The following is an 18817-nucleotide window of genomic DNA, read 5'->3' on the forward strand; positions in this document are numbered from 1 at the left end:
GTGATCAGTACGTGAAGGCAAAGATTTGCCTTATTTAAGTGAGTTACTGAATAAGGGGGCAGGATGAGTATGGTTGATCATTACTTCTCTACATTCCCTCCAGCAGCTGAGTTGAGTTCCACTTTGAATAGATTACTGTTTAGGAGTGATAAAACAGCACATCATGTTTTTCCAACAGAAGTCTCTCCAGGTCCAGGAGTTTGTAGAGGACGACTGTATCTCCCAAGCGTGCTGTCACATGTCTTTAGTTATTTTAGTGTCCAACTCTTTTTCACATCTTTGTTTAACATAGTCCGTATTGTCCTTATTCAGTGATGTGATGCCATGGTATAACTTATTCATTAGGCCTTTATTGTTTCCTGAGTTGTAAAAATCAGTAAATAATCACAGAGCTGTAAATACCTGTAAAAGCCCTGCCCACCCAGCCCATATGTTTGACACATGTCATCAAAGCTGTTAAACTCCTCTTACACATGGAAATGATGCTAGAATAAACCCACTCTCTATATCTACAATCTTGTGATGCTGGTATAAAATCAGGGTCATATGCGGGCCATCTAAGCAGTTTAACCTCTGTCTGCAGTTAGAAATGTTTAAGCACTTCTGCCCATATTTTCAGTGGAAGAATTACCCATTTACTTGCTGTCTGTAATTCAACACAGACAAGCACTGACTGTACTTGTTTATCTATTAAGCTTAACTCTATGGGTACTCCCATAGTGTGCTTCCACTTGGCTACATAAGATAGGTTGCACCAGTGCACAAGGGGTTAGAAAGGCTGCCATTAACCTGTATTCTTGCAGTACGAAGGAGTAAAGTACCTGAATACAACGTATGAAAGCTTCACTAAAGCCAAATCTCTTCATTACTGGACAGATGAACCCTATCAAATGCTTTTTACTGTATCTAAACTAAGAACAATATAGCTATTTTTTTCCTTCAACTCAATAATGTAGTGCTGTCCTTAAATTATCTTGAGTTTTTATTTTTTATGAATCCAGTTTGATGCTCATTGATAAACCAAAGTATTCTTGCATACAAGGGTCTATATAAAATAAACTGTAAAAGCCAGATGATCCAGCCTCACACTGTCACATGATAAGTCTGACGAACAATATAGTTTATCTATCCGTTTTTTCCATTAAACACAAAAACACATTATATAAGGTATACAGGGTCGTCAAGTAACACCCTCCTCCTCCAGCCTTCTTTAAAACTCACAGGGTCAGATATGTTTTAGTAGAATAAGATACAAGTAGTGTTTATTATTGATTGAAATACACATGAGTACGCAGAATACAGATTGGGACAACAGTCTACATTCAAATACATTGGTAAATGGACTGTAGTTATATAGTTATATAGTCTTGCAACCACTCAAAGCTTTTATCCTCATGTCACTGATGGCAGAGGTGCCAATCTCCAATCAGATCCCATTCATATCGTTAGCAATTTGAGGTTCAGAGTCTTGCCTGACATGTGGCTGTAGCAGTCAGGGATCGAACCTCCAACCTTCCGATCGAGAGACGACCGACTCTGCCACTGAGCCGCAGCCACCCACATTGATTGCAATCTTAAAAGATGACACTGGTACTAGCAAGTTACGATCATGACAAACAACATTGATACATATGTATTATAGGATTAAAAGGACAAGGACCTTTGATGTTTACTTAATTTACTGAAAGATTTGTATAAAATTCCTACTACTATTCCTACTATCATTTTGTCGCATGTATCAATATAGTAAAGTATTGTCATGATTAGCAATAAAATGACTTGGTTATAAGCTTTTTTGTAATCTTTCCATCTCCTTCGTGCAGATCAGTCTTGGTTTCATCCATCCATAAGTATCTAAATAAAGTTTGCTATACAGCCAAAAACATTGGCTTCTCACAGGGTGTTTTTGCAAGCTGTAACATGATTTAAATATACATGATTACTTAATGTGTCTATGAATAAAATAGAATAATTCAAAGTGTGGTTCTGTTAGTAACAACTGCATCATATTATTGTAATAGTATTGTAGAAGATTCAAATTAAATTAATTCTTCAACAAGCTAATTTAAACACAGAGTATGTGCAGTATTTCACATTGTGTACCAGGACTTGTTGCACACTGGTGTCAGTTTGTCCTGCAGCTTTAAGTTAAACTTTGCCCTCAGGATCTGCTCTATCTCATCATCCTTTATGTCCCTCATGTCAAACTCATCAACACCCTCCTCAGGTTTAAAGGTGACCTCACTGTAGGTCCAACCAAGCAGGGCTCTGAATCCTGTGGGTGTTTGCAAACTGCAGATGGACTTCTTCTTGAACAGTGAAGTAGGATCTGTTTGGAGAGTGTTGTTTACATCAAGGAAAAAATGTGTCTCACAAGGTTCCAAGGTGAAGCAATGGGTTGGCCTCATTTCCATCCTGGTCACTAGACTGGTTTTCGCGAAGTCTGGATTGAGAACCTTTGGCTTTCTGTAGGTCTTCTCCAGCATCCACATGTCCCCCTTGTCTGTGAAACGAAAGACACCTGAGCCTTGGGGTTGGTCCTTTCCGGAGACGAGCTCCAGCGGCTCCCACTGTTGAGAAGACATCCCATAGCTTACATCTGCGATATAATTCTTTTCATCAATGACCACCTTGTGGATGAGATGAGATTCCAACGTTAAAAAGTCCTTGAGGGTCGTGTTGTAAACTTTGGATTTCAGTGTTGTGCAGTTGTAGCCCATCTCTCTGAGTACCCAGCCAAACAGGAGGTTGTTCTCAAGGCACCAACCTCCACGTCCGCTCCTCACGATCTTATTGTAAGCCACCTCGAGGTCCATGATGCTCCTCTCACCACAGTGCATGCTGAGGTTTTCAAACGGCACTGACATGACGTGCTGTTTATGGATCAACTTCAGTGTTGCAAGGTCAGGTTTATCAAAAGAGCCTTCGAAACCAATTCTTTTAAAGTATGCCTCCAAATTCATCTTGCCTGTAAAGTAGAGCAAATTACATGATTTCAGAAAGGTTTTTTATAATAAATAATGTCATTAGTAAAAGCTTAATATAAAGTTTAAGCACAAAAAAGCACTTTATTGTGCAAATTCATCTCTATTTTCTGAACACAATGTCAATTGTCACAATTACATCTCACAAAAATTCCTACATTTATTTTCAATTTTTGGTAAGTTGTTACGTAATGTGTTACAGCAGTGCATTACTTTTTTAAAACTTAGGTAAGCTGTTTGAATAAGGACGTTCAACCTTGGTTATTTTCTTAAGAGCTGCAACTTAGTCCCCGCAAAGGTTCTGCTGCTTTGTTGACGAGAGTTTTATACCGACAGTAAATTTAATCATTTTTCCACCATCTAATTTACTGATCCTATCTTGAATCAGCTGAACAGGCGAACTTCTTACCTTTTGACAGTAACGTAACGTACAGCTTCTTGTAGTTTTGGACTGATAGTGATGCACGGCACAGCTGTCCTCAAGTTAAATAGTTGACAAGTTTTTTTTTTCTCCACGAGAGTCACTGTCAAAAATGCTGACTTAACAAAATATGGAAGTTTAAAAAATGACAAATATGATGCTATGTATTGCCATTGTAATAATTTATTGGCTTTGTAATAAGTAATGTGTCTTTTCATTCAATTAATTAATTTGTAGGACTATTAAATAAGAATATTGCTACTTCAAAACATTTGAAAAGATATCCGCTTTAGTTCTGAAGGCACTGGTTACACACCGGAAGTCTTGATGCTCGGTAAGTAATCGTTCGTAAGATTATAACTTCCTATTCAAGCCTTCAAAATAAAAGCCTAATTGGCGTGCATGCCATGACATTTTTTAAACTCTATGGCACAAATTCAACCCTATAATCGATTAAATCAAAGTAATACTTTTAACTTGATGTGATACAGTCACAACAGTACACCGAATACTGTCAAATTCGCGTACTTCCTGTGTTGTACTGTCTCTTTGTACGTTGACTTGACATAGCTGCTCGTGCAAGGCCACAACGGCTTTTTGTGTTGTTGCATAAATTACGTAACAAGTGTCGCGTTACGTACAGCCCTGACCAAGGAAGTACACACCGGTGCTCTCTCACAAGTGGAGTTTTTGATACTCAACAGATATTTCGCTCGATTTGTAACCGGCTCATGTTGAGGTTAGTACCAACAGTGAATACTACTAATTACATAGTTCAGGGCACAAACTGTGAATGTATCTTAACTACTGTCTGTGCATGATGCAGCACATTAACGCTACACTTAGTCTGGTGAATAATTTCAGGCATGACTTCTGAATCACTCCAAGTAAATGTGGGAGTTTGTGAGATAAATAAGCTATATTAATGATGCTGGAATGCTTTTGTGCGACACTGATTAAATAGAAATATCGAAATGTTTTCAGATATTTAAAATGTTTAATTACACTTGCACAAGCTCGGTTAAGGCTACAGTTTAAGTAATGTCAGCTTAACTTTAACAACTTGTTGTATCTCTGTAAAACTTTAGACATCTACGAGGACGCCTTTTAGTACAAGTTATCAAATATTATGAACTAACTAATGTAAATATCTTTATATCCCCACTTTTATAAACTCACAGATTCACCTTCCTGTAATGGAAACAGCACGTGCAGGCACGTTTTTGATAACTGGGGGATGTGGCTATTTTGGTCATCGGTAAGAACATATTTTTGATTGTTTACTTCTGTTATACATTTTCAGTCATTAAACATTTAGTAATGATTTCAGTTTTTTTGTGCCGTCACACTACTTTACTACAACAAGGTGGCGTTATTGCACAAGGTATCTCTCTTTGGCTGCCACAGAACTGTGGTAGATTTTAAAGTAGAAATGCATGCAATTTATGTTTTTGTTATATATTTACATATATATTTTTGGACTTGTAATTGATTTATATATAGTTTAATGTACTTGGACTTGTAATTGATTTACTGCAAAGAATGATTCATATTCAATAACTTGTTTTCTCCTGCAGCCTGGCATGTTCCCTGCACAAAAAAGGAGCCAAAATAATTTTGTTTGACACAGTCCCCCCCATCCAAGAGGTACCAGCGGATATTGTGTTTGTTCAGGGAGATATACGTCAATATGCACATGTTGAGAAGGCCGTCACCGGTGTGGACTGTGTACTCCACCTCGCCTCCTATGGCATGTCTGGCCGGGAGCAGTTGAACCGGCATCTCATTGAGGCGGTGAATGTTGAAGGCACACAGAATGTCCTGAAGGCCTGCGTTGAGCTTGGAGTGTCCAGGCTGGTTTACACAAGCACCTTTAACGTGGTGTTTGGAGGCCAAGTGATAAAGAACGGGGATGAAAGCCTCCCTTATCTACCTCTCCATCTTCACCCCGACCACTACTCCAGAACCAAGTCCCTGGCTGAGATGGCAGTGCTAAAGGCTAACGACACAGCACTGAAGGATGGCTCCGGGGTGCTGAGAACCTGTGCTCTGCGTCCAGCGGGGATCTACGGGCCCGGTGAGCAGAGGCACCTGCCCAGGATAGTCGGCTACATAGAGAAGGGGATCTTCAGGTTTGTTTATGGGGACCCCAGCAGCCTGGTGGAGTTCGTCCATGTGGACAACCTGGTGTCAGCACACGAGCTGGCTGCAGAGGCTCTGACGTCAGAGAAGCAGCACCGCTCTGCTGGTCAGGCCTATTTTATCTCAGATGGCCAGCCTGTCAACAACTTCGAATTCTTCAGACCTCTGGTAGAGGGTTTAGGCTATCCTTTCCCCAAACTGCGCCTTCCTCTCTCTGTCATCTACTTCTTTGCCTTTCTCACAGAAATGATTCACCACCTCATCGGCCCCTTCTATAACTTCCAGCCTCTGCTAACACGCACAGAGGTGTATAAAACTGGCGTGACGCATTACTTCAGCATGGCAAAAGCTAAGGTGGAGCTGGGTTATGAGCCCCAGGAGCACAACCTGGATGAGGTGGTGCAGTGGTTCAGAAGCAAAGGCCATGGGAAAACATCTCGCAGCTCCTCCCTCAGCCGATTCCTACGAGACTTCCTGTTTGTTTCTGCCTTCGTGGCTGTGGCTCTTTCTTTTCTTCCACTTGTTGGCAGTTGATGAACAGCTAAAGCAAAAATGTCATTCTGGTATTAAAAGAAAAGACTGGTTCAGATCTACATTGTTTACATGTCTTAATATGACAAGGACCATATGCGCATTTCATTTCAAAACTTCTGTCTACAGACCAGGTCAATGAAAGCAATAATGAACATGTTTACCTTTTAGTATTTATACTGTACACCCATCACATGTGAAACTAATCAAATCATCTCCTCACCTTATTGTCTTAATTTGTCACCCTCTTTCAGACAACAGTTAGCTTTTGAAAGAACACATATTGGGGCAAACATTGACAATAACCCAGTACATCATGTTTTAATGCTGTTTTTGGAGCTGTAATCTAAAGAAATACCAAGAATAAACTCTTACATTGCAAATGTGCTTCATGTGATTTTATTTTTAGAGAACAATGACAGTAATAAGGATTTAGTAGCATGGTTTATAATGGCTAGAGCCGATGCTGGTACATGTATCATAGTTACAATCCAGATATAAAGTCAACAAAGCCAGTTGTGGGCATTGAAGACAACCATTTGTCCCACAGCTTTTTATTTGCTTTCTTTTTTAAATGACTCATACACTTTGCATTAAGCTTGGTATAATAGTTTAGACCAACTCTTTACTTTTATTAGTAATTTCTTTGATAGGCCTACTTTACCAACATCGTAATAAGACTTAGTGAAGACAGTGTTATTAAGCATATAATGGATGATATACACATTAGGACGACCTGTGAGAATCTTTATATTTCATCCGATTAAATTAAAAAAAAAAGGTGGATAAACATGCATGCTTTTCCCTCCATATTATCAATTCATTGCAGCTTATATCTGGTGTAAAAGGAGTCGGACCAGGTGAGGCGTGCTTTGTGTGGTATTTTAGTCTGCCTGGGATGAATGCAGACGTCCCCTTCTCTCTAAACTATTCTCTTTTCAGAGCCGGCAGCCCCTTGCTGAGTTGGTCGCAATCATTGTTTCTCTGCAGCATTAACCACATTCCTGAGGGGCGCAGCGCATCCTGTCTCCATCCCCGCATTCCTTTCACGCAAACGAGTCCCCTGTGGAAAACGCTATTTTATTTAGATTTTCGCTCGCTTTGCGGGCTCAGACGCATACACAGCGGATATTTATGGCGTATGCGATTATCCAACCTACTTTGTTTCGTAGCATAGTGACCGTAAGCGAAACTAGAGGAAAAACCAACAAGGGGAAATTCCTCCGCGCAGCGCGCCATTGACTGTAAAGACCTTTCAACTTAACAAAAACTGAAGTTGACAAACGTATCCCTGTCGGCTGAAACTGTGAGAAAGAGTTTGTTTTTTCGGCGGAGGGGGAAAAGCAGAAGAAGACGATGCGGCACACGGTGGAGCTTTCAGAGTACGTTGGCGGTTTTCTGTAAATGAGAGAGGGCTGTAGCGCGGCGTTTTGTTTTGATTTCCATGTGAAATGCAATTAGTGCTCCGCGGTGCTCGCTAGTTTGGCTCGCGGAGCGGAGCACACTCTCAACTTGTTTCTCGCGCAACATGGAGCACTATCAGGAGGATTTGGGACTCCGGGCCAGTACACTGATGGAGGACCTTTCCTTGTACGATGCGTATAAAGACGGGATGTACAACGCGAGGAGAGACTTGGTGATAAACCCCGATTTAGACTTTTCGGCTCCGGTAGCAGCGGAGCATAAAAGTAAGCCAATGAATGGTACCTCTGTGCTCCACCAGCAGCATCACACTGTGGAGAATTTCACCACGGGGAATAAAGTGTACACGGCGGCTCCGGTGCGACCTGTGAACTGCACCCGGACCGTGCCTGTGGATTATTGTGCCCCTCAAAGAGACGCAGGTTACAGTGAGGAGGGCTGCTGCACCAAATCCGAGGTGGCTCTGCCCTGCTACACGGGCGCTTCAGAGAGGCACAGGAGGTACTCTCTGGAGGTGCAGGGCCACAGGTACAGCACCGGGTCCACCTTCGATGGAGTGCCTCTCAACAAACCGGTGCCTCTGCCCGGCAACAGGTGCAACAGCGTCTGCATCACCAGCAGCCACGACGGGAGATACAACGCCACCAGCCCTCGGTCCAGCCTAGCATCGTCCCTGTCCTCTCAGGAGCAGAGCAAGCACGCCAGCCCGAGGTCCAGCATCAGCAGCCCGCGCACTAGTTTGGTAGTACCGGGCCAGGACAGGTACACGAGCCCCAGGTCTAGTTTAGTGCACTGTGAGGGCAACAGCGTCCTCAGTCCCAGATCCAGCTATGCAAGCACCGCCAGCGACACCAGTAAACACTCCAGCCCCCGGACCAGCCTCAACAGCTGCGACTGCTGCAGCAAGCCCAGCAGCAACCGGACCAGTGGCATCAGCATGGGCTACGACCAGAGGCACACCAGCCCCAGGTCCAGCACTGCCAGCCAGTACTCCTTCACCACCAGCCCGAGGTCAAGCTACTCTGACTCCAGGTACGGGCCCGGGGGCAACCACGATCTGGAGGGGGCGATTCTACATGCGGCTCCGATGGCGAGTCCTCGGTCTAGCATCTGCAGCCAGGACGGGAGCGCGAGACCGGGGACCACCGCGAACTGCGTGGTCAGCCCCCGGTCCAGCATCTCCAGCCACAGCTCCAGGAGTTCACGCAGCTCCAGGGGCTCTATGAGCACCTACCCGGACCTGCAGCTGCCCTCACCCAGGTCATCCATGCTGGGAACCAGTTTGCACGAGGACACCTTGTTGCAGGATTTTGGAGACTCCAACGGGATCCAGAACCGCCTCCATCTCCAGGGGCTCTCTTCTGTCCCAGAGCCCCAGCAGCAGTCAGCCCAGACGGGAGGACCTGCGGAGTTGTCAGCGGGGTCGCCTTCATCGTTTAGTTATGGGGTTTCCTCTAAAGCAGCATCTACAGGCCAGAGGTTCAAGATACCTTACCAGGTGACCCCCAGCAGGGAGAGCGGGCCGAGCCAGGCGGAGAGGCGGCTGGAGGCGCTCACCCTGGAGCTGGAGAAGGAGTTAGAGATTCACATGAAAAAGGAATACTTTGGTAGGTGACATTTATTGCAGGTTTGTGTGCACAGAACACTTTGGATCTTTTTTGAAACTTAGCATAAAGAAGCCCTGTTTTTTATTTTATGTAGCTCACTTTTACCAATATAAGCTGTCCTATAGTTATCCTTGTATAACTCTATTTAATGTGGGATAAGAGTTTGATTCTGTGGCTCATACATATATATTGTACATATGGAGCACCAAATGTCGTGCATCAAATAATCATGTAGGTCAATGATGCTCTGACCCTGACTTCTTCTTCACATACACTGCTCTTGCATAGTCGCCCGCACATGTATCTGGGAAATCTCTGCAATGATGCTTTCAATTAAAACCATGCTGAAGGTTACAGTTCTGTGCAGATGGAGCAAGTTTAAAATCCAAAGAGTTTTTTTCTGCTGACAAAAGCAATGTTCTTCCTTTATTGTTTTATTTTGTTTCATTGAATACAAAGCATCCACCATGGCAACAGTTGAGCTAACACATAATAATATCAGCAGCATGAAATTCCTTGTGTAACTTTCTCTGTCACACGACGCAAACGAGTGCCCTCTTCAACTGGAATTCAAGGAGAAAAAGTTCAAACAGTACTGGCTGGTGTTTTCTGTGCAGAAAAGAGGGTTATTTATAGGCTTGTCATCTCTTTAAGGTCTGTTTGCAAGCGGCTAGTGCTGTGTTACCACTAACAGGTCCCTCTGTGGCTGATAACAGTGGCTTTGCAGGGCAATACTAATTTCTGTCTTGGCACGGCTAACATTTGCACAGCGCTGCACCTCGCTCAATGGAACCTTCTGTTCTGCCAGAGCGGACACTCTCCGGTCATTCAGAGCAGCGTGCTCTGGATTTGTTACAAATGCATCATCTGGAGGAGGGAGAACATTCGCGTTCTGCCTGATTTTAATAATTCAACATGTAGTGGGTTGATTTTTTGGGGGGATTAGGAGCTGTGAGACCAAATGTGTTCAGCAGCAACAGAAACGCTGCTGAGGAAGTTGCTGTCTACCTTTGAATCAGCAGCCAGACAAATGTTTGCAGTCAGAGAACAGTGGCTTGTTTTATAGACAGTGCACTTGCTCTGAGCGAGGCTGAGACAGCTGTTGATTTGTTCCAGAGAAGCAGGTGAGAGGAGGAGGAGAGGGATGGAAGACAGGAGGAAGAAATGAGACAAGAGGGGGGAGAGGAGGAGAGATAATGGAGGGAGAGATGTGGAGAGAAGAATGCAGTCGGACTCTCCTTCAGAGCCCGATAGACACAGCTCTGTTTCTGTAGCGACAGTGGAGAAATTGATCGTCTTTTTTAGGAGGGGGGGGGGGCATCCTTCTCTCTCTCTCTCTCTGCCAGGGTCCCACACTGCTGGGCTCTGCTGCCGGCCGGCCCTTGTGTGGCCTTCTGTTTGTTGTGGTGGCGAAGGAGCTGTGAATCAACAGCTGGCCCGATACAGGCCTGCGATTCAAGCAGCAGAGTGAGGGAGGGAGGCCCACCCCACCAAACCCCTCCCCTCCCCTCCTCTCCCCTCCTCTTCCACCACCACCCCGCCCTGACTCCCCCGCGAAGCCCTTCATTAACCAGCCAGTGGGGAGTCGGGCAACACCAGACACTTGGCACACGATCTTGGCTGGCGGGCCAGACGTAGTTGGTGGGGGTCAAGTCTGATCACCTGCCCAGAATTATAATGGCAGTAGTCATGCACATGCCTGACACACAAACACACGCACACACACACACGCTGACTTGTTGCAACAGCACTCTGCCCTGTCTCTACAGTGTCTTTTTGACGCTGCAGTAAGAGTCGTTGCACAAATTGCAGCAGACATAGGATAAGCTTTAAAATTAAAGTGAAGTCTTACTTCAACTTTTAAACCTTCATCATCCTCTGATGTGTCCAATGCTCTCAGATGTCTTACAAGTGAAGACCTCTCTCAGGAATGGCGCCGTGTTTCTGAGCTTTGATGATATAAAGGCTATCTGATATTTTTTCACTGTTCCTAATTGCAGCTTTTGAAGTAAAGTGCTGCATTCTTTCACCTTGCTAGCGTTACAGAGGAGTCAAACTCGTGTAATTTAACTAGTAGCTTAGCAACAGTTTGCAGTAGCTTGTTGTTAGATTAACAAGATTTATATTTGCACATTGATTCAAGTAATTAAATAGCAGTTTTACCATTTCTGTGTGGTTAACTCAAGAAATCACAAACAAATGGAGGCACAAAGGAATGTTTTTTATCTGTATTTTACCGCTGCTTTGCTGCTGTGAGCGAATCCCCCCTGACCGTGCACGCTTTCTTTCATCCTAATCACTGTGAAGGCATGACTCGGCAATGCATTAATCATAAGTTAAAATTATTGCTATTTATTGACAATTGTTCAGAGAAGTTTTTGTAAGCTATTTTAGAAATACTGCTTAGTAATCCTGCTTGGTGTGATAGCCCTTGACTGTAGTTTCTGAAAGACAGGTTTGCATACAAACTAAAGCTGTCATTTTTTGCACTTTTGCACGAATACTGGTGTATTTTATTTCTTTGGTGTTTGTATAACCTGTGAACAAGTTTTTGAGATCACTTTATTGACATGTTACTTTTTGTGTTATATAGTTTGAACTACATTTTTTTTAAAGAAGTGTTAGTTAACCCTATTTGATTGATCTCTAAGGTAGAAGTGGTAATCTGGAAGATCTCAGTTTCATTCTCTTTGGCGGCACCTATAGCGATAGGCGGTAATTGTGGGAGCACACTTCCCAGATATCCAGACAGTGTTGCATGTGTGACGTCCACGGTTGGCTCCGCTTGTAACTCTTGATTTTCCTCGCTGACGGTCGCTTTCCTTTTTAGACTGTTTGCCTTCATCTGAGCGTCGAGTTTGTTTCTTCTTCTTTAGATTTTCACTTATTTTTGAAGTTGTATCTGTAGTCATCCATCTTTTCTTTGTTTGTTCAGCCATAGTAGATTACTGTTGCAGAGACCGGAAAAGCAGCCTGTTGGCTCCGCCTACCCTCTCTGGCAGACCAACCACTGCTGGGTGATGGAAAACGCGTCACTGACTGAGTGCCTCGAATGTCACCACAGACGCCCAGTCCATAATGCAAAGGCTTTCATCAGTGGGCCATAGGCTCAATCACCATTGAGTTACCTAATTCGGCGATAGATAGTGACTTAACAGACATTTAAGTGAAAATCTTCAAGATTATCACTTTAGTAGCTTGCCAAGTCAATATTTTAGTGTCTAAATTTGGGATGTTACGCATGCTTCAATATACAGCCCACTGTAGCTTTCTTTTGTTCCCAGCATCTTTAACTATATTGTCTTTTCTTTGTGAGCTTTCACCTGGTGCTGTCAGTGCCATGATGTGCACATCGAGCTTCTTGTGATTTATCACACAGGACTATTTTTGTTGTGCAGTGGAAGACATCCGTGAGCCTGCTGTGTGTGCAGCGAATCCCTCCTTAAGACGTGCAGAGGTTTTAAAGTATCGTGCAGCAGTCGGTTACACAAACTAGAAATCAGATTTCATCCCTCTATAGATGTTGTTTTTGTTGGACACGTCTCATGTAGCCTGCTTCTATCTATGGAGATTGTTTCATTTTTATGCTGTAAGAAGACAAAGTCATGCCGGGTGGTCGTTAAAGTTTCATGAATCAGGCTGTGCGAGCCCAACTTGAAGCTCCATCTGTGTGGTTTTCAGAGATTGTAGTCAACTGTGTTCATAAAACACATGCTCAAAGGAGTGTGTACTATTCATATAATCCTATCACATAATTACATGTCAGGATTACATCAGACAATCCTTTGCCTGACCCTCCACATTACATTTTCTTTCATGTACTTTTAATAGCGACATACTGTACTCATCCCCTGTTTTTATTTCATCAGTCTGATGTTTAAAAGGCGTCTCACAGGCCCACACTGTGTGCTGCTGTTGCTCCAGGAGAGCCAAACACTTTTATTTTTCAAAGGTGCAGGGACGTATGTGCATCCAGTGATTTTATTTTTAACCTCGCTGAATGCACAACATCCTGTCCTTGTTGCCACATGGACATGTTATGAAATGGGCACATGAGGGACTCAGCATCCTGTTTTAAACTGAAAAACAAGAGCGCTTCAGAGATTTCCCTGCTGTCCTGTTAAATAGCTACCACATCCTCACATGTTGGATACTTGGATTTTACATTTATGTGGAAATAACGACAAATACATGTTGATTTTGTTGATTTTAGTTGTTTTGTCCTGACAAGAACATGTTGACAAGTCTTGGCAACACACGGTGTGTTGTTTTAAAGAAACTGCAGTACAGCTGCGACCAGAGGGCGAGAAGTAATGAAGGTATCGATGTAGCTTTATAAATAAATCATCCTTTTTTCAGTTCAGCCGCTGGGTAGAGCGCCACAGCCAAACTCAGTGAGTCAGTAATTGCATGGTCATAGATTAATTCAGTGGGAAACAAGGAAGGAGAGATGATCTTTCAAAATACACCTGCCTGAAACTCCTGTTTTCATAAAGCTACATAGTTGTGCATAAGGATAGACACAGAGTTACATTAGCTGTCAGCTGTGTTATACAGAGAATCAGGGACTCGTAAAGTCATGTTAAAAACAGAGAGGCACTTGTTACCCATTGGCATTCAGACAGTTGTGTACTAGGCCTGCACGATACAAGAAAACTCTAAATAAAGCACGTTAGCTAAAACTCTTGTCCCTCTTGTCCCTCATGTCCCTCCTGAATCAAAAAATAACCCAAAACGTTTTTCTTTTCACCACTAAATTGACACAGATCGATCTGATGGTAGGTGATCGCTGCTTGGGCTTCATCTAATCACCTCAAAATGGTGTGAAACCATGGCCATAATACACCTGGCTCCATCCAATAGGCACCTTCTTTGCGTGCTTATTGAGAAAGCATGGCTTGTTTACATAAAATACTTTTTCTTGTTCATTGCGATAACTTCAAACTTTTGCGATGTGTTTATTGTGTGCTCATATTTGCGATATATTATGCAGCCCTAATGTGGATAGAGTGCTGTGTACCTGGTCAGTCTGTGTACATTTATGATGGGATTCTGGAGGCAAACTCGTTTCAAGGCTGCGTTGTGGTCTTAGAGCCGTGGTTCTCAACTGGTGGGTCAGGGCCCAGAAGGACCCAGAAGTTTGTGCTTGGCAAAAAGTCGATGCTGTGCTTTTATTTTGAAGGACGTGGGTTTCCTATGTCATGTGTGCAGTAGTAGTGTAGTTTAGTCACACTCCATGTCTTCACTGATTGAATAATCCCAGCTACAGTTACATTCTTGAAACTTGATGAGCCTGACAGTTGTTGCGTTTTTCTTGCAGTTTTTAGCATATTTAAGTAAAGGGAATATTTTCCTCTTATGCACTACCACCATGTTGGTTGACTATTTTACTGTTGTCTTTTGTGATGCTGACATACTGTGATGTTTTGTCCCATCTCAGGTCCACACTGCACCCTTTTTCATGACATAAATTTGAGAGGTTGAAACATTTCAGAAATTTGGGTCAGGATTTGTTTAAGGGGGTGATGAAGGGTCCTGAGGACAGACCAGTTGAGAACCAAAGCATTACCAGTAACATTTAATCTGTTGGATCAAAAGAAGCTTGTCCACTTCATCTATCATTGTTATTGCAAATAACCAGATAAGGAAGTCCCGATGCAGTAACACAAACCGCTCACGTGAACATGGAGGAAGTTGTCTAAATCAGGGCTCGGCTCTCTCTGGCTTATTTGGCCTCACTGAGTAGAGGCGAATAAGAAGCCATAGAAATAACAGAAATAAAGCAATGACCAAATCCCACTGTAATAGGCTTTAAATCAGTAAGAAGCTATTTATAAAGGATCCTTTTTTTCACTAGTCCAAAGCTGATTTATTAAGTCATTTACAAGTTAAACAGAAATCAGAAAGGAAAATTAAGCTGAAAAGGCTTCAAGAAGGGAGCTCCTTATTGGCTTTTAATAATGTTATCTGACTAAAACTCAAATTAGTGGGAGCGTGTACTCAGTTTGAGGATGATTTTCTAATAGGAAGGCTGCATGAGGTCATGTTTATCTACAGCCATGGTTTCATTGAGTCTATAAAAAGCATTTCTATTTACAAAGTGTCCTTGTGTTCCCCGAGCTGCAGAGATAAATAAGACGTCAGTTAGTGTTGCTGACCAACACACAGTTATTGTTACTCATCACTGATAACTATAAAAAAAAGATGGCTGCCGTATGTTTATCAGAATGACCTTTGTTTACTTGCTGGCGCCTGCCTGATGATTTAACTGATTCTGTCTCAGGTTGAAGGTTGTAGCATGCACAGGTGTTTTTTCCATTTTGTTTTCCATCACAGACATTTATTTTGAAGAATAAACAAGCAATTACGATTATACCGAGTTTATTTAATCATTCTTATTGCCTGTTTTGTTCTGTTCTCTTTGTAGTGATTACACGAGTTGAGGTTACACCATTGAAAGACAATATTTCACTTGGATTCTAATTAATAATTTTGTGCAAACACCTCAGGTGTAAAGGGAAACATGTAACCTTCAGTTGGTTTTCAGTGTCCTTGTGTCTTCTACATCAGCACCTGCTCTGGAGCTGTTATGAAAGGGGAATGATTGCCTCAGATACTCAGGGAACTCCAGCATTATGTCACAGACAGCCTGTCCTTACTCTGTATCCATGCACAGATATGTATTTTTTTCAAAGATAAGTAATCATTTATCTAGTGGGAGCAGAGGGGGGGTCGGCTTGGTGAGCAGCTCCCTGTTGGGATCTTGTGAGATCTTGTGTCCTGTAGGCACTGTGACCCTGGACTCACCCCACCCAGGCTTTGACCCTGCACTCCCTGAGGAATGTGACCCCGACGGAGGTCGTCTTGTGTGTGAGAGTTTGGAGATCGTTAGTCTGCTGCGGCTGCGTCTGAATACTTTCAAGCCGCTGTTTTTCCCGATTTCATTTCTTCTCTAAAGGTCACACTACTCTGTGTGGCTGTTTTGTTCACACTTATGTAGCAGGAGGAGTGCTCATGTACCGGATGGCTGGGCAATCCTCTCTGGGTTAGTCAGTACATCACACGTGATCTCGATACTGTGTTAATGGACTGATGGGCAATAACATTAAAGCAGATTAGAACTGCATTATTAATAAAAAATATCCTATCCATGACAGCTTTCTAGGCATTAAACTCACTATAAGTGTCTCTGTAGTGAGGCAGCTCAGTATGTCGGCTGTACCATGAGGACGTTGTTCTTGAATGTGGAAATACAAAGTTGTTAAAATGTTCATGTTAAAAACAGGAAGGCAAGAAAACCTTCCACTGGGATACAAATACGCCTTCTATTGTTTTAGGGGTGTAAGAAAATAGTGAAACACCTGAGCATTGCAAATTTATGTTGTGAGATACAGAAGTGATTCTCCAAAATGTTGAACAGTTTTCATGCTGAGGATTTGTTTTTACTGAGAAAGGTGAACATTAATTCTTCTGCTCAGGTGGCACAAAAAGTAGTGCTATGATATTGTATGTTACAGGGACTATGATCATTCAATCAGATCCGGATGTTACAGTTGCATAGAAAAAGATAACTCTTTAAACTAACTGTTTAAACATACCAAGCAGGGGCGGGACAAAATATCAAAACAGCAATATATTGTCAGCCTGACTCGTGCAATACAATTATCGCTAGGCAATAACAATAACACATTTGCACATATGGCGCTCTAAACGCATTTCCCTGGGGTTTTGACTCAGCGCGTCACCACTTCATGAGTCCTCGTGGTGGTGACATTAAGGAGGGTAATGTGAACGCAAATTAATTGGCAGAAGAAGTTGACTGCAGGATAACAGAAGACGACTGGGGATGCACCGATTGAGAAAATCAGGGCCGATGGTTAAAACAACAATTTTTCCGATGGCCGATGTTTTTTTCAATAACTGTAATTTTTGTAATTATGAATGCCCTCGTCTGGATAAGGGGCCGAAATTAATTTTAATTATAAAAAATAAATGTATTCAGGCCTTCATCACACTCTTACATGAATTCAATCTTTCAAATTCCCAATACATCTTTTTATTTGAACTTCTTTCACATAAAAATTAATCATTTTTCAAAAATTGAAAAGCCTAAAAAAGCCTCTTTATCCTGTTTCAGAATCACCGGGTCATAGTACAAACACTTTTTAGTGCTTACACGGCCTAACAAAAATGTGTCTGAAAACATAAATACTTTAATGTTACAATTAAATTCACTGCACAATTAAAGCAGTTCAATAATACCAACATTGGCGCATGCCACCTTATTAGCCGATGAGCCGATGTCTGTCAACACGGCCGATTCAGATGTCCAGCAGATGAATCGGTGCATCCCTAAAGGAGACAGTGGGATAATGTTGCTAAGAGAGCTCATGGTGGCTCGTTGGGTCTCTCTCAGTAATATCACAAAGAGTAGGTCTAGACCTGCTCTCGAGATAACTTTGGTTATGATTTGGCGCTATTCAAATCCAATTTTATTGATTGATTAAATTTTATTGATGTGGGACAGTGGTGAAAAGAAGTCAAGAGATGCACCAGCCACTTTCAAATCCAAAACTCTACTTTGTTCTTTAGTTCTGTAAATTTAATGACTGAAAACACGTACGTTGTTTCATCTCAGTTTGTGTCAAATTCAGTGAAACTGACACCAAATTGCAGTGAATAAGTACATTAATCCCACAATTTACCTTTTTAGGGGCATTTTGTATTCGTAAGTTCATCAGATATTACGATGTATCATTATATGATTGTCTTGCAACATATCAGTTATCACCGAATCACTGTATCGTGATATTATCGTTATCGTAGGCCACGTATCGCGCATCGTATCGTTAGTTACCCTGCGGTTCCCAACCCTAATACCTAGACATGTTCTTTATACTGGGAAAGTTTGGAGCGTGGTGGACCGTAGACAACTTCAGGGGGTTCTTCAGACTGTGGTGGAGTTGGGAAAAGTTGGCACTCGGTGGAGCAGGCCACCACACAGCTGTCACAATGCACAAAATCCTTACTGTTCAGTCTACCATTATTGATACAACAAATACATGTCATCTGTATTGTTTAAAAGGCGCTGAGAGTTTAAGTCCCACATCAAAGGAACATTTCCTGCCCGAGCTGGAACAGTTTTTTTACTTTAACGATTCTCGTCTTTTTAGTTTGTGTCCGTCCTCCTCTCAGTGGTTTGAAGGGGGCGGGGCTTCGTTGGAAAAGGATGATGTCACTCGTTTCTGTGCAACAATCACAGTTGGCAACATTTAAATTAAAAATCTAATTACAGTGATGGGCTTGTTTGTTTATGTTGGCTGCTCTGTCAGTGAACTCAAACACCCACACAGTCCTGATGGAGCGGAGATTCTTTTTTTTTCATGAATATTTATTGTCATAGAGAAATAATTCAGATTTAAAAGTCTGAAAAGATATTTTTTGGCAACAGCTCAAAACTCTTGATATCGGGGGACGGGGATGTGCTGAGGGTGTTTGGACTCATGACCTCATACTTCTAAAATACTGTTAACAGCTTAAATACAGCAAAAGAGTGGAAAATTATGTTGTTCATTATCCTCATCTGTAAAGTATCTAAAACATATTCTCATTATACAAGTTGGGTGTTAGTTCCTATACTATGCAAACCTTTTTTACCATAGTTAAATGAAAATAAAAGTTCTGTTTTTTTTAAGGTAAAGTTTTTGGTG

General features: G+C 42.3%; 3 protein-coding genes across 3 annotated transcripts in view; 2 read left to right on the forward strand and 1 right to left on the reverse strand.

The window, feature by feature from the left end:
* Window positions 1-1267: 1267 nt before the first annotated feature.
* On the reverse strand, window positions 1268-3462 carry LOC138589585 (arylamine N-acetyltransferase, pineal gland isozyme NAT-10-like). Its single transcript, XM_069659950.1, has 2 exons — window positions 3394-3462; window positions 1268-2968 (listed from the first exon to the last, which is right to left on the reverse strand). The coding sequence occupies exon 2, from the start codon at window positions 2961-2963 to the stop codon at window positions 2091-2093; it is 873 nt and encodes a 290-aa protein (XP_069516051.1). The 5' UTR covers window positions 2964-2968; window positions 3394-3462; the 3' UTR covers window positions 1268-2090.
* A 1139-nt stretch (window positions 3463-4601) lies between these two features.
* sdr42e1 (short chain dehydrogenase/reductase family 42E, member 1) lies at window positions 4602-6433 on the forward strand. The gene is made up of 2 exons (XM_069659937.1): window positions 4602-4663; window positions 4983-6433. Exons 1-2 carry the CDS (start codon window positions 4602-4604, stop codon window positions 6079-6081), a joined length of 1161 nt encoding a protein of 386 aa, XP_069516038.1. The 3' UTR covers window positions 6082-6433.
* Window positions 6434-7366: 933 nt separating this feature from the next.
* The window catches only part of wtip (WT1 interacting protein), a 33182-nt gene continuing 21731 nt past the window's right edge, over window positions 7367-18817 (forward strand). Inside the window, exon 1 of the mRNA XM_069664701.1 lies at window positions 7367-9107. Coding sequence (XP_069520802.1) covers window positions 7607-9107 — 1501 coding nt within the window. The 5' untranslated portion in view covers window positions 7367-7606. The remainder of the gene's footprint in view (window positions 9108-18817) is intronic.

Source organism: Semicossyphus pulcher, unplaced genomic scaffold (assembly GCF_022749685.1).
Source record: "Semicossyphus pulcher isolate SPU_LCO1_2020_fin unplaced genomic scaffold, fSemPul1.0.p SCAF_1, whole genome shotgun sequence".
NCBI classification, from domain to species: domain Eukaryota; kingdom Metazoa; phylum Chordata; class Actinopteri; order Labriformes; family Labridae; genus Semicossyphus; species Semicossyphus pulcher.